Source organism: Gymnoscopelus braueri (genome assembly GCF_963280865.1).
Source record: "Gymnoscopelus braueri genome assembly, chromosome: 6".
NCBI classification, from domain to species: Eukaryota; Metazoa; Chordata; class Actinopteri; order Myctophiformes; family Myctophidae; genus Gymnoscopelus; species Gymnoscopelus braueri.
Window position 1 is genome coordinate 14,842,020 of NC_137607.1, and position 27,406 is coordinate 14,869,425.

Genomic DNA, 27,406 nt, shown 5'->3' on the forward strand with positions numbered 1-27,406 from the left:
ACTGGGTTTCTGAAGGTGTAGAAATACTCCATCTCATACGATATTGCAATTGATAGAGATAGAAGGCTCTGGGGTGGGTATTTTTGGGGGGAGAGTCCTTTTGTGATGTGATGTAGTGTAGTTGCTACAGTAGGTCCTCTTGAACAAGGAATTTATGTGCCACATTTGAAGCCACTATTTTCTGCTTTGATGTTATATTACATACATTGGAGATTGGAGAACCAGCTCATTGGCTTTGTTGTTAGAGTGAGATTGGGAGATCGGAGTTGACATTCTGCATAATGAGTACTTTTACCTTTGGTACGTTAAGTACATTTTGATGCCAATACTTTTGTACTCTTACTCAAGTAAATTCTTTATTCCGGACTTTTACTTGTAACAGAGTATTTCTACATTGCAGTATTGATTGAGTACTTTTTCCACCACTGTGAACCTCAACACACAAACGCCATGACAGTGTGTCTCTTCTTGTCTATTCAGGTTGTGCTCTGTGTGTGTGTGAGCTGAGGGCACCAGACAAAGATGCCCCCCCGGCCATCCTCAGGGGAGCTATGGGGCATCCACCTGATGCCTCCCAGGTACAGCTCACTACTTAGACATGCAAATGTACCGTGGGGTGTCTTGTTGCCGTGTTGTACCTACCATGCATTTGATTAACCCTTTCAGACCGAGAACGCATCTGTGTCATTTTAAGATTTATTTGGCTATTCAAAAATAGCAGATATACAAGCTCATAGCACACACCGAGTGCCGCGTTATGAGCTTGTAGATCTGCTTCTTTTTTTAAGTCGTGAAAATGTGTGCAAATCTTTGAATATCTATTTTTCCATTTTTAACTCTTATTACAACTTCTGGGGGGTCCCTGGAACAAAATATTTTGAGATGGGGGTCCGTGGCCAAAATTCATATAATTTTGGGGGTCCTTGACATGAAAAAGTTTGAGAACCACTGATTATAGCAACATAATTTTTTTTTTTTTTTACTGTAGGATTTAGAAGACATTTGCAGAATTCCCCCAGAAGCAAAGATTTGAGTTACAAATGTTTGCTTCGAAAAATATATATATTCAAAGATTTGCTCAAATGTTCACGATTTTTCAAAAATAGCAGATCTCAGCCATGAGCTTATATCTGCTATTTTTGAATAGCCAAAGAAATCTAAAAATGACACACAGATGCGTTCCCGGTCTCAATGGGTTAAGAGATTTATTTGACTAATTAGGAGGATCGCTGTCACCTGCGTTTTATAATGACACCATGTGTGATTGTACTGTATATGACCTACAGCAGGGGTGGGCAGCTGTGATGATGGAGAGGGCCACGATATTTCCACACTCACTCCAAAGGGCCACATTGCATAATACCGTCTCTCAGTATTTGAACTTTTTTCGGCAGTCTATGTCACACAAAAGTAGCAAAAAAAGCCGACCTACGTGTAGATCGGCTATTTTTGCAATTTTTTTAATTGGAATCCAGAATTTATTTTGCTATTTTTGAATTGGAATCCTGAAAATGTTGTATTTAATTTCAAATGCATTTAGTTATTCTTATGTTAACTTTATGAACTTAAATACAAATACATTGGACATAAAGAAGATCATTTTTATACTAGTCATTAAGCTACTAATATAGACTGAAGTAATTAAAGCGGGTCATGTTTTTTTTTAACTAAGTTAACCGCCATTGTATGGTTATAATGCCACTTAAAACTGGAAAAATGGAAATGAGTAATGCCCTTTGTCCAACAAGTTTCTTTTCATTTTAGTGCTAGCATATCATTTCTTGGACTATTGTTGGAAGGTCGTTGGTTTCTTTTAGACTCCCCCCCCCCCCCCCCTTTTTGTTTTGCTATCGTAACAACAATAATAGTGATGATAGTGACTGAGAATGAGAAAATAAGATCGTTGTTGTCCTTCGTCCCCCGGTAGTTATATGTTCTGGCCAGCCATTAACCCATTCAAACCGGGAACGCATCTGTGTAACCACTTTATCCATATTTAATTCTTTGGCTATTCAAAAATAGCAGATATACAAGCTCATAGCCCGGCACCGAGTGCTGCGCTATGAGCTTGTATATCTGCTATTTTTTTTTAAAATCATGAACATTTGTGCAAATCTTTGAATATATATATATTTTTAAAGCGAACATTTGTAACTCAAATCTTTGCTTCTGGGGGTTTCCTGGAACAACATATTTTGGGATAGGGGTCGGTGGCCAAATACATATCATATTGGGGGTCCTTGACATAAAAAAGTTTGAGCACCACTAGCATATATGCTATATACTATATATTAGGGGTGTGCCGATATATCGTCCCGCGATATATCGCGATACGTTTTCGTGACGATATGTATCGTTTTGGGGGGAAAAAATATCTTTTTTTTTTTTTTTTTTTTACAATAATAATAATCAGGCATGCAAACAGCCCCGAGGTGAAAAGGGTGACAACATGTTGTTTTTTTTCGGGTCAGGTGTCACACTATTGCCCTATTTGGATTCAAAACGGCTATTGTAGCTGAAAAGCTACAAGTTTGCATGTCTGAATAATGCAAAAACAGAATTATTTGTTTGCATTTGCTTTTTTTCTCCCCCATATATTTTCATAATAAAAAAGTGCGTATCGTATCGAAATCGTATCGAAGTTGTGAGCCCAATATCGTATCGTATCGTTTCGTGAAATTATCGGCACACCCCTACTATATATACAGTAGCAACATACGTTTTTCAGAAAACTGTAGAATTCCCAGAAGCAAAGATTTGCGTTAAAAATGCTTGCTTTAAAATATATATTCAAAGATTTGCACACATTTTCACGTTTTTTCTAAAATAGCAGATCTACAAACTTGCCGCGCTACGAGCTTGTATATCTGCAATTTTTGAATAGCCCAAAAGAAATCTGAAAATGACACAGATTCTTTCCCCGTTCTCAATGGGTTAAAGTTCTTTTTCTGCTATGTGACTTGCCTGCAGGATTCTGGTGGACTGCCTGTTGCCCAACGGCATGATCCTGACCCTGGAGTGTCTCCGTGAGGCCACGCTCATCACCATCAAGCACGACCTGTTCAAGGAGGCCAGGAAATACCCCCTTCACCACCTCCTTCAGGAGGAGGCCTCCTACATCTTTGTCAGTGTCACACAGGTAGGGAGTTTTTAGCGCTACATTAATTTATATTGCAATATAGATTTCAATTGATCTAGGCATCTATCTGTGTCTGTTTAAGTTAACATAATAAGATAAGTTGTTCCTCTATTAATCCATCAGGACCGGGAACACATCTGTGTAATTCTTTTTATTTCTTTGGGCTATTCAAAAATAGCAGATGTACAAGCTTGTAGATCTGCAATAATTTTTGCTAATCTTTGAATATGTACATATTTTTAAAGCGAACATTTGTAACGCAAATCTTTGCTTCTGGTGGGGGTCCCTGGAACAGAATATTTTCAGATGGTGGCCCGCGGCCAAATACATATCATTTTGGGAGGTCCTTGACATGAAAAAGTTTGAGTACGACTGATATTATAGCAACATGTGTTTTTTTCAAAAAACTGTTAGTATGTAGAAGACGTATCTAGAATCCCCTAGAAGCAATAAGATTTGAGTTACAAATATTCCCTTTAAAAATATATATATATATTCAAATATTTGCACAAATGTTCACGATTTTTCAAAAAAAAATGCAGATCTACAAGCTCATAGCGCTGCACTCGGTGCTATGAGCTTGTATATCTGCTCTTTTTGAATTGCCCAAAGAAATCTTAAAATGACACAGATGCTTTCCCGGTCTTAATGGTGGTTTAAGTTAACATAACAGGATAAAGTTAATCCTTCATTGATACCTGGAGTGAAATTCAGATGTCATAGCAGCATCAGCAGCTGGTGAAAATGAAAATATTGAATGTGAAGAAAACTGAAGCGTGCACACATAGACATCAAAGGGGGCTTCAGCCCCTGCCCTTTTACCCGTCTGTAAAAAAACTGGCCTCTCCAGACCATGAATGCAGCATTTACTATGGTGAAAGAAATGCAAATGCCCTCCTTTCCATGCCATACCCGAAGGCAGCATCAAGGAGAATTGCCTTTTTCCGAACTCTCCTGAACTTGAACGCAGCATTTTGCGTTGAAAGAATGGTCCTCTGTGTAGAAATCCATGTCGGGTCTTCAGTAGCTAAAGAGTGCGGAGTCGCGCCCCGAAAATAGCTGATTTACAAGCTCTCAACGCGTCACAGCGCGACGCGTTGTGAGCTTGTAGATCCGCTATTTTTGCTATTTCTTTCCAAAAGTGCCCCTTTTAGGGAATTTCAGCCCCTGCCTCTCTAACGTTCTCTGCACGTCCCTGCTGTTCCTGCAGGACGCAGAGCGAGAGGAGTTCTACGACGAGACCAGAAGGCTCTGTGACCTTCGGCTCTTCCAGCCCTTTCTCAAGGTCATCGAACCCGTTGGCAACCGGGAGGAGAAGATCCTCAACCGAGAGATCGGTAAGACACGGTTCTTCTGGTCCCGTCAACTCTGTTCATATTAACCCATTCAATCCGGGTACGCATCTCTTGTCATTTTAGATCGCTTTGGCTATTCGAAAATAGCAGATATACAAGCTCTCCGAGTATCATTTTGGGGGTCCTTCTCTATAGCTCAATAAAAAAGAAACTTTAATTAGAAAATGCAACGTTTCAGTACAAAGACTCTCCTCAGACATCCTAGGTCTTGGTACCAAAACGTTGCATTTTTCCTCTTTTTTTTGCTCATATTTAATCAAATACTTTTGATTACCTGTCACATGGAATCCATAACATTGCTGGATAAAACAAATATCAGCTCAAGCTTACAGCAGGGAATTTTGAACAAAGGGATCCAGGAATGAATGGTATCATGGGTCCCTTTTTAAGAATTGGTTTTCTATGCAATCTGATGAAAATGTGCTACTGTATATGCACATCTAATCATGTGTATTTGGTAGAGGATGACAGAATTGACCTAAAAAAAGAAAGAAATCAGTGTTCTCTTTTGTGAGGCTTTGCAGTGGCTGGCAGCCAGGAACAATATATTTCCCATTGCCCATTTCATGCTAACTCACTTAACTTACTTACTCAAGTCGTTTATTGTCTCATGCACACACACAATACAGCCAGTAGCAGCAACATTGACAGTCAAATGATATTACTCCATGCTTAAACTACTTAAACTACTCCAAGCTTCTCAACAGTGTGAACTCTCTAGTTCAAATTTGGCCTCAAATTCAGTTCCAACTGGAGCAGCTATACAACCACAGTTATATTTATCTGGCTCCCAGCTGGGCAGCTTAACAATGATATTGACATCGTAACGGGGTGTAATCCTAATGGCTTCTAAAATAAGGGAGGATTTTCTTGTGCAGCTGAACTGGAAAAAAATGGCACAAGCAAAAGATTTCACATTTTCAGTGTTTAATAAATTATTCCAAAAACAATGTAAAAAACAGAAGTAAAACTCATTTTGACCATGTTGAATAAGGCCGCCTGAACCTAAAGAGCAATTATGTTCTCTGCTGCGCTGGCCTCGTTCTTAAGAGTGCTCCAAGTTTTTTGTCGAGTGCATGTTGACTTTAACCCTTTAAGACCGGGAACGCATCTCTGTGTCATTTTTAGATTTATTTGGCTATTCAAAAATAGCAGATCTACAAGCTCATAGCGCGGCACTAGATCTGCTATTTTAGAAAAATCTTGAAAATCTGTGCAAATCTTTGAATATAATACGTTTTTAAAGTGAACATTTTAAACTCTGTTACAACTTCTGGGGGTCCCTGGAACAAAATATTTGTATATGGGGTTTTCATTTTTGATAACTTTATAGCAACATACGTTTTTTTTCTAAAAACAGTTAGAAGACATTTGTAGAATTCCCAGAAGCAAAGATTTGAGTTCAAAATGTTCGCTTTGAAAAATTATATATTCAAAGATTTTTCCCAAAAATAGCTGATATTGTAGATCTGCTATTTTTGAATAGCCCAAAGACATCTTAAAATGATACAGATGCGTTCCCGGTCTTAATAATAATAATAGTGTGTTTGCTGTACTGTAAGGACACCTGTGAAACTATATCAATGAGTTTCATATTATTTAGTTAAATCATTTAGTTCTACATATGAAACACACCCTGGCGGGTGCTGCTGTGTGTTTGTGTGTGTAAAGGTTTCGCCATTGGAATGCCGGTGTGTGAGTTTGACCTGGTGAAGGACCCTGAGGTTCAGGACTTCAGGAGAAACATCCTGAACGTGTGCAAAGACTCGGTGGAGCTGAGAGACGCCAACGGCCCCCACAGCAGAGCCATGTACGTCTACCCGCCCAACATAGAGTCAGGCCAGGAGCTGCCCAAACACATCTACTGCAAACTGGACAAAGGTACGTAGTAGACCACAGCTGCACCGCCACTCTGTGGTTCTACTGCTGGTACAGTGGTGGAAAAAGTACTTAAGTAAAAGTATCAATACTGCAATGTAGAAATACTCTGTTACAAGTAAAAGTACAAAAGTATTGGAATCAAAATGTACTTAAAGTACCAAAAGTAAAAGTACTCATTATGCAGAATATCCCATTTCACGTTTTCAAATGTATAAAAATCATTTGAAAATAGCAGATCTACAAGCTCACAATGCGTCGCGATGCGACGCATTGTGAGCTTGTAGTTCGGCTATTTTCAAATGGCCGAAATGTATATAAGGCTGAAGTGTTATTATATTGAATAATAATGAAAATCTACAAAGTAACTAGTAACTTAAGTTTTAAAATAAATGTAGTGGAGTAAAAGTACAATATTTGGATCCGAGATGTAGTGGAGTAGAAGTAAAAGTACTGAAAATCGGAAATACTCCAGTAAAGTAAAAATACCTCAAAACTGTACTTAAGTACAGTACTTAAAGGAGTAGTTCACCCCCAAAATACCTTTTTTTCTATGGATTACTCACCCCATGGAGCCTTGAATTCATGGATATTTTTTTGTTTTTGTCGCATTCCTTCCTTTATTATTTGATTATAATAAATTTAGCCCCATTGATTCCGGTAGGAGACACAAATGCATTTGTGTCTCCTACCGGAATCAATGGGGACAAATTTATTATAATCAAATTATTGGCTTAGGAATGCCACAAAAACAAAAATAAATCCATGAATTCAAGGCTTCATGGGGTGTGCAATTGATAGAAAATAAGTCATTTTTTGGGTGAACTCCTCCTTTAAGTAAATGTACTTAGTTACTTTCCACCTCTGGATCCAAGATTGACACGTCTTTGATTTGAACGTGTGTCATATTTCTGGTGTTTTTATTAGGTGTATTCTTATGTGTTGGACAGATCTGGCTCCCGCTTATTTCACATAAAAATCCCTGCTCTTACTCAATATAGATGCAGACCAGTTTCTAACTTTCATTAACCCATTCAATCCGGGAACACATCCATGTCATTTTAGATTTCTTTGGCTATTCAAAAATAGCAGCTCTACAAGCTCATATAGTGCTCACCAAGTGCCGTGCTATGAGCTTGTAGATCTGCTATTTTTGAAAAATCTTAAACATTTGTGCAAAGCTTTGAATGTATATATTTTTAAAGCGAACATTTGTAACTCAAATCTTTGTTTCTGGGGGTCTCTGGAACAAAACATTTTGAGATGGGGGTCCGCGGCCAAATACATATCTAAAAATGTTGCTAAATGCAGTGGTGCTCCAACCTTTCCATGTCAAGGACCACCCAAAATGATATTTGGCCGCGGACCCCCATCTCCAAATATGTTGTTCCAGGGATCCCCAGAAGCACAGATTGGAGTTAAAAATGTTCGCTTTAAAACATGTATGTATTCAAATATATTCATATTTTCACTTTTTCATTTCCCCACGATTTCTTAAAAAAATAGCAGATCTACAAGCTCATAGCGCGGCACTCCGTGCCGCGCTATGAGCTTGTAGATCTGCTATTTTTGAATAGCCAAAGAAATCTTAAAATGACACAGATGCGAGCAAAGACAAAGAGAGCAGAAGGAAATGTAAACAAGCAGCAGGCACTGGAGCTCCTAGCCATGCTTTTAAGCAGTTAATCAATGTATTGATCCACGTGTCATTGTCACTGTAAGACAATACTTTCAGAAGAGGCATAGAGTGATCATTATTACAGTCACAGTCAGAGATAGAGATTTCTTTTTGTTTGGCTATATCAACACGATATAGTTTTATTGATTGTTTTTATTTCCTTGCTTCCTCAAACGGTCCCGAAGACGAGAAATTGATTTGCAAACACATTGTTTTGTTTCCTCCATCTTTATACCATGACAGGTTTATCAATGTATTTATTTTTCCTTAGCTGAGAGTACAATATGCCGGGTTTGTGAAATTAGCTGAGTCCTCCTTTAATGAGCTCTGGATGTCTGCCGCTGTCATCCCTTTGATATAGCTGCTTGTTTTGTTTCTTTTTATTTTACACCTTCAAACTGATTTAACCCATTTAGACCGGGAACGCATCTCTGTGTCATTTTAGATTTCTTTGGCTATTCAAAAAAATAGCAGATATACAAGCTCGTACGAGCTTGTAGATCTGCTATTTATTTTTAATTTTGAACATTTTTGCAAATCTTTGAATATATATTTTTAAAGCGAACATTTGTAACTAAACTTTTTTCTTCTGGGGGATTCTACAAATGTCTTCTAAATCCCAACAGTTCTTTGAAAGAACCTATGTTGCTATAATCACTGGTTCTCAAAACATTTTCATGTCAAGGGCCCCCAAAATAATATTGTATTTAAAGAGTATTTGGCCGCGGACCCCCATCTCAAAATATGTTGTTCCAGGGACCCCCAGGAACAAATATTTGAGTTAGAAATGTACATATTCAAAGATTTGCACACGTTTTCACGATTTTTCAAAAATAGCAGATATACAAGCTCATGGTGCCGTGCTATGAGCTTGTAGATCTGCTATTTTTTAATAGAAATCTAAAGTGACACAAATGCTTTCCCGGTCTTAATGGCTTAAGAACTGAAAGTTGAAACTGATTTAAGCAAAGTGCTATGCTATTAATGTATAATTATGTTTCACTTGTTTTCTCATGTCCCATGTGTCCGTCTCTGTAGGTCAGATCATAGTAGTGATCTGGGTGATCGTTTCTCCAAACAACGACAAACAGAAGTACACTCTGAAGATCAACCATGACTGTGAGCCTGAACAGGTCTGGTGGAATTAATACTGATAATAACACATTTTAAAATGAGCTTGTAGATCTGCTATTTTTGAAAGCCCAAAGAAATCTTAAAATGACACACAGATGTGTTCCCGGTCTTAAAGGAGACATCCGGACACTTTAAGTGTTATCTTTGATGTGTCGCTAATCACTCACCATCATTGAAATGGACGTTGACTTATTCCACAGAGTCCCGTCTCCTGCAGCCTGTCGACCCCCTCCGTTGGCATAATGGGAGCCCGTGTAAGAGTGAAATTCGTCTATTATAACCGATGCAAAGTTAGTTTTTTTCTCTACTACTGCTCATTGTGGAGACTCATGATACTCAAACAGGCACTGAAAGTCTCCGACGAGCTAACGCTAATGCAGAACGAGGTAACGCTGGTTGCTTGTTTCTCTCCCAGAACCTGGCAACTCGGTGTTGCCAGGGAGAGAAACAAGCAATGTGCGGGCCCACTGGCACTATCCTCGCGGTGGCCCTGGGGCCCACAGGTTGAGAGAACGCCCTGTTCAAGCGGTATGTTATATGTGTCCCGTACTGTAGGTGATCGCCGAGGCCATCCGTAAGAAGACACGCAGCATGCTGCTCTCCCCAGAGCAGCTGAAGATGTGTGTGCAGGAATACCAGGGCAAATACATCCTCAAAGTCTGTGGCTGTGACGAGTACCTGCTGGAAAAATACCCCTTCAGCCAGTACAAGGTAGGAAAAATACCCCTTCAGCCAGTACAAGGTAGGAAAAATACCCCTTCAGCCAGTACAAGGTAGGAAAAATACCCCTTCAGCCAGTACAAGGTAGGGAAAATACCCCTTCAGCCAGTACAAGGTAGGAAAAATACCCCATCAGCCAGTACAAGGTAGGAAAAATACCCCTTCAGCCAGTACAAGGTAGGAAAAATACCCCAGCAAGCCAGTACAAGGTAGGAAAAATACCCCATCAGCCAGTACAAGGTAGGAAAAATACCCCATCAGCCAGTACAAGGTAGGAAGGAGATGCTAACTGACAGACACTGGTACACAATAATACCCCATCCAGTGGTGGAAAGTAACTAAGTACATTTACTTAAGTACTGTACTTGAGTACAATTTTGAGGTATTTGCACTTTACTTGAGTGTTTCCAATTTCCAATACTTTTACTTCTACTCCACTACATCTCGGATCCAAATATTGTACTTTTTACTCCACTACAGTTATTTGAAAACTTTAGTTACTAGTTACTTTGTTCATTTAGATTATTATCACAAAACATACATTAACCACTTCAGCCCTATATACATTTCTGCCATTTGAAAATAGCAGATCTACAAGCTCACAATGAGCTTGTAGATCTGCTATTTTCAAATGATTTTTTTTTTTTTTAAACTTGTGAAACGGGACATTCTGCATAATGAGTACTTTCTACTTTTGGTACTTTAAGTACATTTTGATACCAATACTTTTACTTCTAGCAGAGTATTTCTGCATTGCAGTATTGATACTTTTACTTTTGTAAAATATGTGAGTACTTTTTCCACCTCTGCACAATAATTCCCCATCAGCCAGTACAAGGTAAGAGGGAGACGCTGACTGACAGCCAAGACCAAAATAGCAAGACATGCCACCTCCGGTTTTCTTCCCGTATATCTGCGTGACGTAGGTTGGACGCCTTTTTAGGAAACAGGAAGCAGGTTGGAGTCTGTTATTTCCAATGGAAGAGTGAACATGGACACAGCTTCTGAACCATTCTTTAGCTCCATGGTCACTGAACTAAGTATCGGACCCCGATCATCACAAAGCCACACAATATTCCCAAGATTTTCATACTAAACAGAGAGACAAATCAGGAGAAAATCAACTTTATTAGCAACCTTTTTCTGTCCTAGAAACACACTCTCGCTAAATGCAATTAATGGTTTAGATTTCTTTGGGCTATTCAAAAATAGCAGATCTACAAGCTCATAGCGCGGCACCGAGTGCCGCGCTATGAGCTTGCAGATCTGCTATTTTTGAAAAATCTTGAAAATTTGTGCAAATCTTTTAATATATATATATTTTTTAAAGTAAACATTTTATCTCAAATCTTTGCTTCTGGTTGGGCCCTGGAATTAAATATTTTTGGGAAGGGGGGTCTGTGGACAAATTCATATGATTTTGGGTGGTCCTTGACATGAAAAAGTTTGAGAACCACTGATATTATAGCAAGTCTTTTTTTTTTAGGATTTAGAAGACATTTGTAGAATCCCCAGAAGCAAAGATATGAGCTACAAATGTTCGCTTTGAAAAACGTACATTCAAAGATTTGCGCAAATTTTCACGGCTTTTCGGGATGGCGTATCTTCATTAATATCTTCATAAATTGACCATCTCTGCTGACAGACACTGGCACACAATACCCCATCAGCCAGTACAAGGCAGGAAGGAGATGTGACTGACAGACACCGGTACACACCGACACATACACATACAGTGCTTGAGTAAATGCAATTAGTTACTTTCCACCACTGAAGAAAACCCACGCACTCCCTAAATCTGGAGTGCTAGCAGGCATTCCAACGGTAAAGATACACACAGTATCACTGTTTCCTCTGCATTCATTTCAGTCAGCAGTGGAGACACCCCCCCCCCCATCCATTGTCAGATTGCATTACACAAACACACACGCACGCACGCACGCACGCGCGCGCGTGCGCACACACACACACACACACACACACACACACACACACACACACACACACACACACACACACACACACACACACACACACACACACACACACACACACACACACACACACACACACACACACACACGTGCTCTCTGACACAAACATTGGCACGTACGCACAGTGCAAAACGCCAGTATCGCTGATCGACCACTTTCTTGCTCTCAGTCCTTTCACATTTGTGAATGTGTCTCTTCCTCCAGTACATCTGTAGTAGTTGCATCACATCACATCACACACACACACACCACACACACACACACACACCACACACACACACACACACACACACACACACACACACACACACACACACACACATCCGCACGCACGCACGCACACACACACACACACACACACACACACACACACACACACACACACACACACACACACACACACACACACACACACACACACACACACACTCCCATCCCCACATATATGAAACACAAACACAGTGGTGGAAAAAGTACTCATATGTTTTACTTAAGTAAAAGTATCAATACTGCAATGTAAAAGTACTCTGTTACAAGTGAAAGTCCGGAATTCAAAATTTACTTGAGTAAAAGTACAAAAGTATTGGTATCAAAATGTACTTAAATTACCAAAAGGAAAAGTACAAAAATGTTTGAAAATAGCCTATCTATAAAATAGGGCTAAAGTGGTTAATGCATGTTGTATAATATAATAATTTATATCTGCAAAGCAACAAGTAACTACAGTTTTCAAATAATTGTAGTGGAGTAGAAGTAAAAGTATAGACAATTGAAAATACTCAAGTAAAGTAAAAGTACCTCAGAATTGTACTTAAGTACAGTACTTGAGTAAATGTACTTAGTTACTTTACACCACTGCACAAACAACATATGGACACATTGGCTCTAATTATAAAGTCAATGGCTGCACGGTGTGGTCCTCTGTGTTAACCACATGAGCCCCTGTTCTTGGCATGTCATAATAGGCCAAACATTAAAGGAACATAGGTGAGCATTCTGCCAACATAGCAGTGGCAGAAATAGCATCTGTTTTAGCTCCAGATTTGGTCTAGATGGGGGGAAAACACACACACACACACACACACACACACACACACACACACACACACACACACACACACACACACACACACACACACACACACACACACACACCCCCCAGTGGTGTAAAGTAACTAAGTACATTTACTCAAGTACTGTACTTAAGTACAATTTTGAGGTATTTTTACTTTACTGGAGTATTTCCAATTTCCAATACTTTTGCTTCTACTCCACTACATATCGGAGGCAAATATTGTACTTTTACTCCACTACAATTATTTGAAAACTTTAGTTACTAGTTACTTTGTAGATTTTGATTATTATTACAAAACATACATTAACCACTTGAGCCCTATATATATTTCGGCCATTTGAAAATATCCGCTCTACAAGCTCACAATGCGTCACAATGCGTCGCGATGCGACACATTGTGAGCTTGTAGATCTGCTATTTTCAAAAGATTTTTATGCATTTGAAAACGTATGAATGGGACATTCTGCATAATGAGTACTTTCTACTTTTGGTACTTTTAAGTACATTTTAATACCAATACCTTTTCTGCATTGCAGTATTGATACTTCTACTTAAGTAAAATAATGGAGTACTTTTTCCACCACTGACACACCCACACACACACACACACACACACACACACACACACACACACACACACACACACACACACACACACACACCTTTTCAAAACTGTCTTTTGTACACTGCTTCCTTGAATCACTTAAAAATCTCTCTCTCTCTCTCTCTCTCTCTCTCTCTCTCTCTCTCTCTCTCTCTCTCTCTCTCTCTCTCTCTCTCTCTCCTCTCTCTCTCTCAGTATATCCGTAGTTGCATCATGCTGGGCAGGATGCCCAACTTGATGCTAATGGCTAAGGACAGCCTGTACTCCCAGCTGCCCATGGACACGTTTGTCATGCCGTCCTACTCCCGCCGCATCTCCACGGCGACCGCCTACAACATGAACGGCGAGCTGGCGAGCGCCAAGTCCCTGTGGGCCATCAACGGGACCCTGCGAATACGCGTGCTCTGTGCCACGTATGTCAACGTCAACATACGGGACATAGACAAGGTGACAAACTATGAGCTGCAACTGTCCATCGCCTTTTCCAAATAACAAAGCATTTATGAAATGCTTTTTTATATACAAAAAAATCTAATTGATTTTTAGTATTGATTCCATTTATTAGTTTGTTGGACTTCATGGTCCATTTATGCTACTGTATTTTTACTTTAGTGGAGTATTTCCAATTTACGATACTTCTACTCCACTACATCTCGGAGCAAAATATTGTACTTTTACTCCACTACAATCATTTGAAAACTATAGTTACTTTTTAGATTTGGATTTTTATTACTAAATATACATTAACCACTTAAGCTCTATATATATTTCGGCTACTTGAAAATTTCCGATCGGCTATTTTCAAAAGATTTGTATACATTTTGAAGACTTGAAATGGGACATTCTGCATGATGATTACTTTTACTTTTGGTACTTTAAGTACATTTTGATGCCAATACTTTTGTACATTTACTCGAGAAATTTTGAATTCCGAATTTTACTTGTAACGGAGCATTTCTACAGTATTGATACTTTTACTTAAGTAAAACATTTGAGTACTTTTTTTCCACCACTGTCTGTCTGTCTTCGGGTCTGTGGAGGACACGCTCTGTCTGTTTAGGAGGGGTGCCAGCGTCAGCTTTCCTGGTTGGTCAACCCAACCCTTCGGCTTAACTGATTGGCTCGTTTGTTTGTGCCAGTGCGCCATTGCGTTTATGTGGGCACCGGTTTCTCTGATCGACTAACTAATTGGCTGAGCTTTGCCTCACGCTTGCATTGCTCCACCAATTAATGTGGGGGCGCCGGTGTGTGAGAAAATTGAGATAAGCATGAGACGCCACGGGTGGGCATGTATACTCAACTTGCGTGGCACCCATGTTTAAAGGGCAAGACCACTTTGGTAGAGGTTGGTAGAGGTTTGGGTTGTGTAGTTACCTTGCCATGATGTAACTCCAAAGGTGGGCATGAAATCAAAAATAATTACTCCACTGATTAGAAATTGATAATTCAAAATATGCTCCTCATTGACTTACATTGTACGCTGAAACAGCTCTCAAAGTCACTCTTGTAGCACATAAACGAACGCAAACAAAGTTGATTCAGACAATATAGAACATCACCAAACCCAGTACTGTTTTTTTTTTTTTTTATAAAAATGTTGGATCCGGATCAAGTGTTAATACACTGGATTTGACTGTGTTGTAACACTGGTATAGTCCTTTTCATTGCCTCTGTTCTCTGCCCCGTAGATCTACGTGAGGACAGGGATCTACCACGGAGGAGAGCAGATGTGTGACAACGTCAACACACAGCGAGTCCCTTGTTCCAACCCCAGGTAACCCTGCAGCACACACGACTGCCATAATGCCCTTTTATCCTCTTAAACCCCTTTTATACTTTGTTCACTGGGATCCCTCGGGAGTCTATTCTGTGTCTTACTTTTTCCCTCTGCTCCAAATCTCTTCACTGTGTCGTTAGGCCTGTCACAATTATTACATAATCATTTTATCGCAATTATTTGAGATCATCGCAATTATTTTTGCATAATCGTTATAATCGTTTCCATGTTGAAGATTTTTCACACATTTTCAAATATTAAAAAAAGCAGAAATAGCTGATCTACATGCTTACAACGCGTCACGAAGTGACGTGTTGTAAGCTTGTAGATCAGCTATTTCTGCTTTTTTTAAGCTTGTAGGCGTTGTAAGCTTGTAGACGCGTTGTATTTCTGCTTTTTTTAAGCTTGTAGGCGTTGTAAGCTTGTAGACGCGTTGTATTTCTGCTTTTTTAAGCTTGTAGGTGTTGTAAGCTTGTAGACGCGTTGTAAGCTTACAACGCGTCACTTCGTGATGTGTTGTAAGCTTGTAGATCAGCTATTTCTGGTATTATTAAATATGTAAATAATTTCTTTGTTTTATTGAAGTTATCTGATCTCTGCCATTTTTTATTACGAAGCCTAAATGGCAGAGATTGAAATGTTATTTATATATTCCAATATTCAATGCCAAACACACAATTAAATCGTTAACTCATTCACTGCCATTCGCTAAATGGCCCAAAAAGCCCACACTGCCAGGATTTTGCGATTTTATTACCTTTTCAAGTAGTCACAGAATATTTATCTCTAGTATGATCGATCCCCTGATGGTTGCTAATCACGGAGGGTTTCACTGTGCTTCCGTGAACAAATGTTATCCCGATTCCCGTTCAATTGTTATACCCAGTTGAAAATAGCACGTTTCGCTCAAAAAGACATAGTAAAACACAGGAGCAGAGATTCCGAATATTTCCCTAATATTTTAACAGGGAAGTGAATGGAGCAGGAGCAGTACATCTTTGGATCGTGTTATCTCCTGGTTCTTTGTGAAAAACAAAAAAAATAAAATAATAATACGAATTTTCTTTTAATTTTTAATTTTATTTTAAGAGACATCAAAAGACGTCATTGGCAGTGTGGGAATATTAAAAACAGCCGTCAAAAGACGTCATTTGCAGGGAATGAGTTAATCGCAGTTGTTTGAGTGACAATTAATCGTCAACTTAAATGTTCTAATCGTGACAGCCCTATGTGTTGTGAGCTTGTTGACCTTAGTTATTAGATAGTAGAGCTATTCTGGCACCAGAATAGGAACACTAGGGTTCATGTGGTTAATTTTAGTGCAGTGCTACAAGGGGGTGAGTTAACAGATTAGTGCTCTGGATTCCCATGCATTTCAGTCACGAGGAACCAGATGTCTTTGCTTTGTGATAGTCACATCAATGGCATGTCGTCGGTACAGGGACACCCCGGGGGGTCCTCGCAAGGCTTCCAGCAGGGGGTCCCCTGAGAAATTATTGATAGTTACGAACCCAAATGGACCCTTACAGATCTGTAACTCTAGAGAGAGGGTTAACAAATGGACCCCTGACCCTAATGGGGTCCATTTGGTTGCATTTGCACACTCTCAGAGTTCAATTAACAGTGAGCATTTTTACAGTGTTATATTGGGGGTCCCTGACACAAAAATGCTATCAAATGTAGGTCCGTGGCTTAATGCATATCAAACTGGGGGTCCTTGAAATGAACCCATTAAGACTGGAAACGCATCTGTGTCATTTTAAGATTTCTTTGGCTATTCAAAAATAGCAGATCTACAAGCTCATATCGCGGCACCGAGTGCCGCGCTATGAGCTTGTAGATCCGCTATTTTTGAAAAATTGTAAACGTTTGTGCAAATCTTTCAATATATATATTTTTTAAAGCAAACATTTGTAACTCAAATCTTTGCTTCTGGGGGGTCCCTGGAACAAAATGTTTTGAGATGGGGGTCCGCGGCCAAATAAAAATAATGTTGGTGGTCCTTGACATGAAAACGTTTCAGAACCACTGATATTAGGCTATAGCAACATAGGTTTAAAAAAAAAAAAAAGAACTGTTAGGATTTAGAAGACATTTAGTAGAATCGGCCTCAGGTCTTAATGGGTTAAAAAGGATTTAGAATCACTGATCTAAACAATGGTTTCATATTGTTCATTGTTCTCATATTTGTTCTTCTCTCTCTCTTTGTCTGTCTGTCTGTCTGTCTGTCTGTCTGTCTGTCTGTCTGTCTGTCTGTCTGTCTGCAGGTGGAATGAGTGGCTGACATATGACATGTACATCCCAGACATCCCCCGCGCTGCCAGACTCTGTCTCTCCATCTGCTCTGTGAAGGGCAGGAAGGGGGCGAAGGAGGTAAGATAAACATCCATCTTATAGAAGGAACAAGAGCCTTAATGTGACTCATGACGTTTATACACGGAGATCACTGAAATATTGATAGCAAATGGGCCCACAAGGCAATGAAACAATGAGATGTAGTGCATATGTCTACTGATGTGTGTGCACTTTGTGTGCACACACACAAGTTTGAGAATTGTTGGCAATAATTGAGTTTTAAGTAAATATCCTTTGAGTAATTTTGGACATCTGTTGTTTTTATTTATCCTTTTAGCTTTATTTTTGGGCAGTGAAACCGCCCCTAAAAGTGAGGTTTGGAAATTTGTACAATTATCCTGCGCCGTGATTGGCCAATCACAATCTATTCAGGACTGTGATTGGCCAGTGTCACATGACACATGTGCATAGCCCTATATAAGAAACCATAACTTGAAAAAAACCTAAATTGGTTTTTTTCAAGTTATGGTTTCGTCCATCATAAAGAGTGTTTCAATAAATGTATTTATCTTTTGTACATGATTGGTTGACTCCATTCAGTATTGTGATTAGCTAGCAAGACACCGCCCATTTCACACAGGGTGTGATTTTTAATACATACATACTGATGTATGTATGTAGTAAAACATTAATAGCATGTTAGGCAAAAAGGGGGCCACAAAGTTCACTCTAATGACAGTTAGAACTCTACGCAACATTGTGTTAAAAATTGTGTGCCCACAATATATGTATATACTAATTTGAACTGAAATCTGGCATAATATTGATGTTCTCGTCTAGTGCTGCCTGCTTCAGACCAGCATAGCGACTGCAACATTGTAATGACATAGACAGGGGGTGAATAAAGTACTATTGAATGAATGCATAATAGGCTACAGTCTGGATAACAATGCAAGAACAGCAGTGTTGTTGAGTCTCATCTCTATTAGCGAAGAAATCAAAGGCCATAACAGTCAATAATCAACACTATGGACAGGAGCCTTGGCCGCGGTTATTCGCCTAATTTCCAAAGTGGTGTGTTTGCCACCACTCACGAAGCCAAAGCTTTTAAGCACCTCGTTCAGGTCTAAACTCATCAATCAGCCATTTGTGGTTGTGCAAGAAAAGCAGGTTTAATGATTGTAGGTTGATCACGTTAGCGATTGGCTTTATAATGAATGATGTACAGCCACTTACCGGTGAATTTAGGTCGAAGCCGTTCACAATATTTGCGGTAAGTCATCACCCCCCCAGTGGTTTCAAGGCTGCCCGCGGCCACCCTGTGTTGGAAAGTAATTTTGAGGTACTTTTACTTTACTGGAATATTTCCAGTTTTCTGCACTTTTACGTCTACTCCACTACATCTCAGAGGCAAATATTATACTTTTACTCCACTACAATTATTTGAAAAATTTAGTTAGTAGTTACTTTGTAGATTTAGTATTATTATTAGTATTACAAAACATACATTAACCACTTGAGCCCTATATACATTTTGGCCATTTGAAAATAGCCGATCTACAAGCTCACAATGCGTCGCTATGCGACGCATTGTGAGCTTGTAGATCTGCTATTTTCTAAAGATTTTTATACATTTGAAAACGTGTGAAATGGGACATTCTGCATAATGAGTACTTTCTGCTTTTGGAACTTTAAGTACATTTTGATACCAATACGTTTGTACTTTTACTCAAGTAAATGTTGAATTCCGGAGTTTTACTTGTACCATTGCAAGTATTGATACTTTTACATTTAAGTAAAAAATTTGAGTACTTTTTTCCACCACTGCGGCCACCTTGACGGTGAGTAATGACCAGTCAAGCCTCTTTAGTGTGTCAGTTTTGACCACTGAGTCTGGTCCTAAGGATGCGTGGTTCATTCCAGATTGGCCTCTATTAAGTCAATTATTAGTTGCCGCCGGTGAGTCGGTGCCTGTCTACCAGAGAACAATGATGCATTTTAGGATATTTAGGCTTCTCGCGTCACAGACAGACAAACGGTCGGCCTCGTGCGGCTTAAAGCGGTGGTAAATTATAGGTAAACTAAGACAGCAGCAAGTTGCCTCATAGTCAGATCCCCTTCACCATGCTATTTTTAGTTCAACACCGACACGCTAACCCATCCACCGCACCTGTGTGTGTGTGTGTGTGTGTGTGTGTGTGTGTGTGTGTGTGTGTGTGTGTGTGTGTGTGTGTGTGTGTGTGTGTGTGTGTGTGTGTGTGTGTGTGTGTGTGTGTGTGTGTGTGTGTGTGTGTGTGTGTGTGTGTGTGTGTGTGTCTGTGTGTGTGTGTGTGTGTGTGTGTGTCCTTGTTGAATGGGTGCCAAGGTATCATCTTTGGTTCTGTTTAATTACTAATCGGTCAGGGGCGCCTGGTGTCAGACTGCCTAGAAACACAATCGACAGAAAGGACTTTTTTTTTTCCATTCAAGTCCGAAGGAACCAAATCCCTTTAACTTGAATAACGCTGTTGTCGGGCAGAAACCTCTTATCTCCATAGTTAAACTTTTTGTGTTTTTCGTAAATTAACTCTTTGACTGCCAGAAATAAAACATTGTTTGCTAAGCCACTGTCAGTGAGTGTTTCCACTAACCTTTGAAAAATAATAGAATATTATTTATCACGATCCACCCGCTGATCTCTTTAAGGGGGTCTCGGGGGATCGGAGAAAAGAAATTGTGCCGCCACGATAAACCACTCCATAGTTGTGGGCAGTTGAATGTTGCTTGTTTTCGCCAAAACAAGGGTGCGAGCACGACTCCAACTGGTCTCAACAATACTTCACTTTCTTACCGGGTCACGGTCTGGAAAAGTAACTTTATAATAGATCTCCGTAAGAGAATACCAGCACTCACGGAATAGTCCTTATAGACACTTTTATTTATAATTATTATGTAGGCATGGTATGCAGAGTAGCCAACAACGTAACCGTTTCGGCGTCAAGCCTTCATCAGTGTAACGCTGATGTGTGTGTGTGTGTGTGTGTGTGTGTGTGTGTGTGTGTGTGTGTGTGTGTGTGTGTGTGTGTGTGTGTGTGTGTGTGTGTGTGTGTGTGTGTGTGTGTGTGTGTGTGTGTGTGTGTGTGTGTGTGTGTGTGTGTGTACAGCAGTGGTTTTGAAACCTTTTCATATCAAGGACCATTATTTATTCGGATTTAAACTCTGACCCCCTAAAAAAAAACTAATATTTTGTTATTGTTAGATAAGATTTTGTCCACAATTCCATGCAGTATTGATGTTGGTACCATAGGAGAGATACTGTAACAGGCAAACGTTGATCAAAATAACAATTCTTTAATTAAGTAATGCCGATGTTTAACAATAATTTAACTCTTGAGAGCGTAAAATGAAACCAAATGGACCCGCAAGTCCATTGTATTTGGAGAGAATATGCCAGGATGTAAGACACAGGTGTATGTGATGAAGACAATTTTATGTGATTAATTAATGCACACAGCTGTTGGATGATTACGGAAAGGACACAAGACAGTAAAAGGCATCCTGTCTCCGTGTGTTTGAATGTTAAGATTCTGGATATCAAACACTACAGCGAGAATGTGTATGTGTGTGCACGTGTGCGTGCATGTGTACAGTACAGTATGTCTGCATGTGGGTATCTGTGTCCATCGGGCCTGACACTGTTAGCAGACACCCTGGCTGATTGATCTGCCCTCCTCTCTGGCATGGGGAGAAAACCCAGCCAGAGAAAGGCGTGCTTGTCTGTCTGTGTGTATGTGTTTTATCTTTCTATGCATGGGCATGGATACTGTAACAGACACCAGTCATAGAGTGTCTGTCCCCTGGTTTGACCTCTTGCGGTGAGGCTTGGGTTGGCGGATGCTCTTTCATGCCTCACCACAAATTAAAGATAAAACACTTCTTCTACACCGGCCTTTGGTTCCAGGTACCTGCTGTTATACGGAGGTGCTTTTTGACTGGCTGTCGTGCATGTAACTCTGTCTCTTTCTCTGTCTCAATGATTTACACGGCTGCCTCTTAGTGAAGACTCAAGACCTCAAAGATTAAGATGTTATCTTAAACGTAAAATAATAGGGGTTGTTCAGTCAGTCAAATTCTACTGTAGGGATAGTGGATTGACAGGGTTGGTTTTCCTCATTGGGTCTTGTGAGCGGAAGGGGTTATTAACACATTCATTGCTAGGTATTAATTAATTAATTAATCTGCCACTGCCAGCAGTTTTTTCTAAATGTATATATAAATCTGATAACCTTGTTGTAGCGGACAGGGTAAAAATGTTTTAGAGGATGTCATCTCTGAGTGTATCCTTCTCTCGAAGTCAAGGCATCACTCATAGGTTTTGTGAACAGCGCCCTCTAGTGTAAAAACACCAGGGACGTAATATTACGTCATTGGCGGTCAATCGTTGGATTTGAGATCACGTAATATTACGTCCATGGCAGTCCATGTGTTAAGAGAATGTTCGAGTAAACACAGCTCCTCCATTCCCCGTCTCCCCCCCCCCCCCCACAGGAGCATTGTCCCCTGGCCTGGGGGAACGTCAACCTGTTTGACTACACCCACACCCTGGTGGCACACAAGCTGGCCCTCAACCTATGGCCGGTTCCCCACGGCCTCGAAGACCTGCTCAATGCCATAGGGGTCACGGGATCAAACCCCAATAAGGTACACACACTTCACACTCACAAGTCCATATACCATGTTGTTTTAGAACAGGAGTGGGCCACTATATTTACACACTCACTCCAGAGGGCCACATTACATATACTGTCGGGCCATTCTATGTCACACAAAAGTAGCAAAAAATTGCCGCTCTACAAGCTCAAAACACGTCGCAACACGATGCGTTTTGAGCTTGTAGATCTGCTATTTTTGCTATTTTTGAATTAGAATCCTGAATTCTTGTTTTTCAATTTTTTTATTGGAATCCTGAAAAGTTAAAAATGTATTTAATTTAAAATGCATTTAGTTATACTTATGTTAACTTTATGAACTTAAATACAAATACATTGGACATTAAAAATACAACAGAATTTAATTAGTAATTAGTAATTAAAGAAGGTCATGTTTGCATGTGTGGAATTGTAACAGCTGAAATCAATAATATATCAGTATTCCGATATTAACCTGCGGGCCGCATTAAGTGAAGGTGGGGGCCGCATGTGCCCCCCGGGCCGCCAGTTGCCCCCGGGCCGCCAGTTGCCCATGTATGTTTTAGAATCTAGTTAGTTAAAGTAATACTAGGTAACGTTTTCAACAAAACTAAAGTTAAATTGTATATCTTTTGCGAGTGGCAAAAGTTTCACAACACCCACTCCGTGAATTTCACCCCCGGAAGCCTTTTATTTATATATTTTCTATTGAACGTGTACGGGGGGGACTTTCCCGGGAAAATGACGTTCCTGGCCAACGTCATGACGTCGTGGCCGACGTCCTCAGGAACTACCGCAACGGTTTCCTGTTTGGCCAGGAACTACCGCGCTATTAACAAAAAGGAACCTCACGCTGATTTTAAGATAATGTAGGATTGGAAGATCGAAAAAGAACAGAAAAAGAAAGCACAGCTCATGGTAACTAATGCTCCACTGGCTAAGAGAAACGATCCGTAGATAGTATAAAACAATTAAAAGATCGCTTTTTGAAACGCTTCCGGCTTCCGGTGAAAACGAATGGAATTCTGGGTAATCGAGGACTAGGGAAATTGTATGCAGTGACGGTAGTGACCAGCAGAGGTTGCTAAAAATCGTTATTTGTGATTCTGCATTGTACAACTTTAAATATCCACAGAGTTCAGTTATAATAAATATATTGTTGTCTCTTCCAAGCACATGATTATATTGTATTATTTTAGATTAGATTATCCTTGGATAAATCTAACAAACAGACATTTTGAAGTCAATTTCTTTGAGAGCTAAACACACAGAGACATCAGCGATATATAAAGTGAGACTCTTTGCCATTTTGTATGTGAATGAATGGCCTCCTCGAGGTGCCAAACATGAATTATAAAAAACGTGGCCAAGCAGCTTTCTGCTTTTATGGGCCAACGGCCTGGAACAAGCTCCCATTACATATGCTGTAAGACAGGCAACGACCTTAGATAGCTTTAAAAGCAAGCTCAAGACCCACTTTTTCACTCTTGGTTCTCTGGTGGTTCCCTGTGAATGTAGATCTAGTATATCTTTCAATAGATAGAGTCTGTGTGGTTCCTTTATTGAAGTGTGTACCTAAATAGGTGACAGGTAGTCTGAGTGGTTCTGGAATCCTTCTAAAGTGATGTAGTGATGTTTTGTTCTTGCTGTTTTCTTGTATTGTTTTCATTTTGATCTTGCCCGATTTAATTGGTTCTTGATCATATTCTTGTTTAATATTATTTATCATTTTTCCTTTGTTGCACTTTGGGCTTCATTTGATGTCCTGAAAGGTGCTATACAAATAAAGTTATTATTATTATTATTATTTGTTATTTCCATGTTTTTTGTAGGAAACCCCATGTTTGGAGTTGGAGTTTGACCACTTCAGCAACCCAGTGAAATACCCAGACATGACCTCCGTGGAGGACCACGCTAACTGGACCATCTCTAGGGAACTGGGCTATAACTACAACCTCTCTGGACAGGTAACTATAACCACCACTGAGCACTGAGCTCAGCCTCTAAACTCTGTACTGGGCAGGTAAGAGGTACCAAGGGATTGGGCTGCAGATAATGAACTAGAGTTCTCAAATTCTGCCCGAACCCGCCCCGACCTGACCCGACCCGACGTTGCCGGGCCGGGCTGGGCAAAAAAAACGATGCTAATTAGTCGGGCCGAGCCTCGGGTTCCGTGATAAAAAATATATATATAATAATAATTCTATTACCGTCAAAAAAGACTGACCCTAAAGGTAAGGCCGACGGGAATGGCAGTGGATGAGTTGGATGCAGCTCAAAGTGAACTACTCAGGTATCTAGTTTGTCGCCGTCCGACCTTCCTAGCCCGTGTTCTTAAAGAAAAACGGGCGACAATGGCCAAAACTCAATCGAAAATCGGCGAAAGTGGCCGTTTTCAGATGTTTTGGCCATTATCTCTGGAACAGAAGGTCCAATCTGCTCAGTTCAAAGCTTGTTGGATGCGTGACTTTGAGGACATTACGCTTTGACATGTTTGGGTTTTCGGGCCTAAAAGTATGGTAATTGTTAGGGCCGGGCCAAGCCTCGGGCTGGCCCAGTAGGGCACCGGCTGGCGCATAGGGCAGCAGCAAAGTCCCTCCACCTCCTTCTGTCTGGCCATCTTCTCCACCAGCTCTGATAGTGGTGTTTGGAGTTCCTTCTTGGTCGTCCTCTTGCCTTCTGGGCAGGGTGGTGAACAGAGCACGCTAACTGGGTCAGCTCTGGTGGAACTGATCCTCAGCACCAATGTCTCTCTCTTGTCAGGTGACCAGCCGCCGGTTACTTACAGGCAAAGTGACAGACCCTATGGATTACGTTAGGTAATGAACTGGTAAAATGTCCTAAGTGCTTACTGCGGTGTCAATTACCATTTCAAGAGGCCTTCAAGCTCCCTTCTCTGGACAGGTAAATTGCTAGCTGTAATCACCCACTATAGTCAACGGTTGGTAAGAAACTGTATGGGTTGTGTCAGATAACAACTTAATAACTTGCACCAGGGAGTTCCACAAGAACTAAATAGCTGACTACTGCACTGGTATTGGCCGGGTATTTTTGAACAAAAAAACAACTATCAGCTCAATATAATGCGATATAAAAAAGGCAGTAACTACTACCTCAGTGTAGTGCAATGTTGATACATTTTCCAGCACCTGTTTACCCTCAATCCTCTTATCTCATGTTGGATATCGTAAATACAATCCAACATTGCCCTACACATCGATGATCGACTTTTATGCCTATTATCAACTGACACCACTCCTTCGTTTCACACACAGCTGTTGGTTGGTTGGTTGGTTAATGAACTGTAGAGCTACAGTATAGACGTAAGACTAGTTATTTTATTAACAAGGGTCTCATAATGTCATTAGAGACAAACAAACACGGTTCAATAGTTATAAGCCAAAGCTTAAAGTGGGCTGTTAAATCAACAGTTTATGTAGAGAATTAGTCTTTTTCTGCTAGTTTTTGTACCTGCATTCAACCCTTAACAAAGGACACAGAAGGGGGTAACAGTTTACCCTGGCCTATACTGTTGTATCAACGACCATGAGGTCGATTAAAACCATTTTGGGGCGGCGGTTCTTCCTTGGCCTACTGGAGTTTCACGACAATCGGACGCTGCGTTCATGATTTGGTATTTTGTGCAAAACATGAACCTCCCGCAAATTTTTAAAGGCAATCGTAGCCAAGCGGAATGGAATCTTAATTTGACGGATACATCTTGATCACATGGCGGAAAATGTTGTCGGGCAGAAATGGGCATGGCCTACTGTATATGGGAAGTTGCATCATAAGCCATGGTATCCAGGGGAAAAACATACATTTTGGTGTGGAGGTTCATCCTTGGCCTACTGGGAGAGTGTGCTCAAAGTATCACAGTTCACACCAATCGGTCCGGTGGTGCCGGAGACTAGCTGCTCACAGGCACACAGACACACACAGACACACACGGACGGACGGACAGGAGCAGAAACATATAGCCATCTTTGGCCCTCCGGCATTCGGCTGTCCGGCGTGGCGGAGACGAGTACATTTCTGATATCCTGTAGCTCGTTGGTTCTCAAAGTGGGGTCCGGGGAGCGGGTCTCCACAAAAATGTGTCAATATAGCATCACAATAATTTTAACCACTTTAACCTTTTATACTTTGGCTATTCAAAAATTGCAGATATACAAGCTCATAGCGTTTTTTGCGGTTTTGACTATATTTTATTGGGAATAAGGTTTAAGCCTATACTTGTTTCAGACTCAAGTGATGTACATCACTATGTGTGCATAAATATCACAATGCTGATGTTCCACACCAAATTTTGTTGAGTGTAAGTTTAGATCAGGGGTCTTCAACAGGGGGTCCGGGACGCCTAGGGGGTCCTCAGAGTTACTACAGGGGGGCCGCCAAACGCTGCAAGGCGTTGTGAGCTTGTAGATCGGCTATTTTTGGCAAAGAGGTATAGGTGTAGAGGGGGGGAAAAGAGCAGACAAAGTTAGAAAAAGTTTAACCTGCAACACATACAATATAGAGGGGATTTGAAGTATTGAATATTTCACTCACCCAAATGACCTTCATCGCATGGCTCAGATGAGTAAGACTTCTCTGTAGGGAATGGACACCATGAAAACCTCATGTCCACTTTTGAAAAAAGATGTGCAATATCTTCCGTTTCCTCTGACAAGCCACTTGTCCTTCCACTTCTCTTTGACCGTAAATCCTTCATTGTCAGCATCTTGGGGCCTGTTATCTCCTCTAAAAAAGGTACCCAGCCACGGTGTAGTCCTATGACTCACTCTCGCTGGGTAAAATGAGACCCAGGCAACCTGACAGGGACTTGACAGGGTCACGTGTATTGTTGCAGTGTGTGCAGATTTATGGTCCTTGTAGCAAAGATGTCTCTTTACATCTCTGTATGTAGTAAGTGAAACAATGGAGCCATGACTTCTGGTTCCTTAAATGTATGTGTACTGGTCAGTATGTATTCATTTAATTACAAAACAGCTGAACCGAAAATGTATTAGAAGTTTTCCAAAGATATTGCAGCCGTATAGTTTAATGAGATGTTTATCAAACTCGACTATCAACCCGCAAGGGTTCAA

At 40.4% G+C, this 27,406-nt stretch overlaps 1 protein-coding gene across 3 annotated transcripts in view; it reads left to right on the plus strand.

Annotated features, from left to right (window-relative positions):
• The window catches only part of pik3ca (phosphatidylinositol-4,5-bisphosphate 3-kinase, catalytic subunit alpha), a 51,258-nt gene that overhangs the window by 6,136 nt on the left and 17,716 nt on the right, over positions 1-27,406 (plus strand). For 2 of the 3 annotated variants that reach the window (XM_080431133.1, XM_080431134.1), the window contains exons 3-13: positions 481-578; positions 2,971-3,139; positions 4,350-4,476; positions 6,166-6,375; positions 9,089-9,183; positions 9,740-9,895; positions 13,773-14,024; positions 15,266-15,351; positions 17,622-17,727; positions 22,177-22,329; positions 24,149-24,283. In XM_080431133.1, the coding sequence (XP_080287259.1) occupies positions 523-578; positions 2,971-3,139; positions 4,350-4,476; positions 6,166-6,375; positions 9,089-9,183; positions 9,740-9,895; positions 13,773-14,024; positions 15,266-15,351; positions 17,622-17,727; positions 22,177-22,329; positions 24,149-24,283 (1,545 nt within the window). In that variant the 5' untranslated portion in view covers positions 481-522. Of the gene's footprint in view, positions 1-442; positions 579-2,970; positions 3,140-4,349; positions 4,477-6,165; positions 6,376-9,088; positions 9,184-9,739; positions 9,896-13,772; positions 14,025-15,265; positions 15,352-17,621; positions 17,728-22,176; positions 22,330-24,148; positions 24,284-27,406 lie in introns of those variants that run through there. The other variant, XM_080431135.1, reaches the window with a different exon arrangement.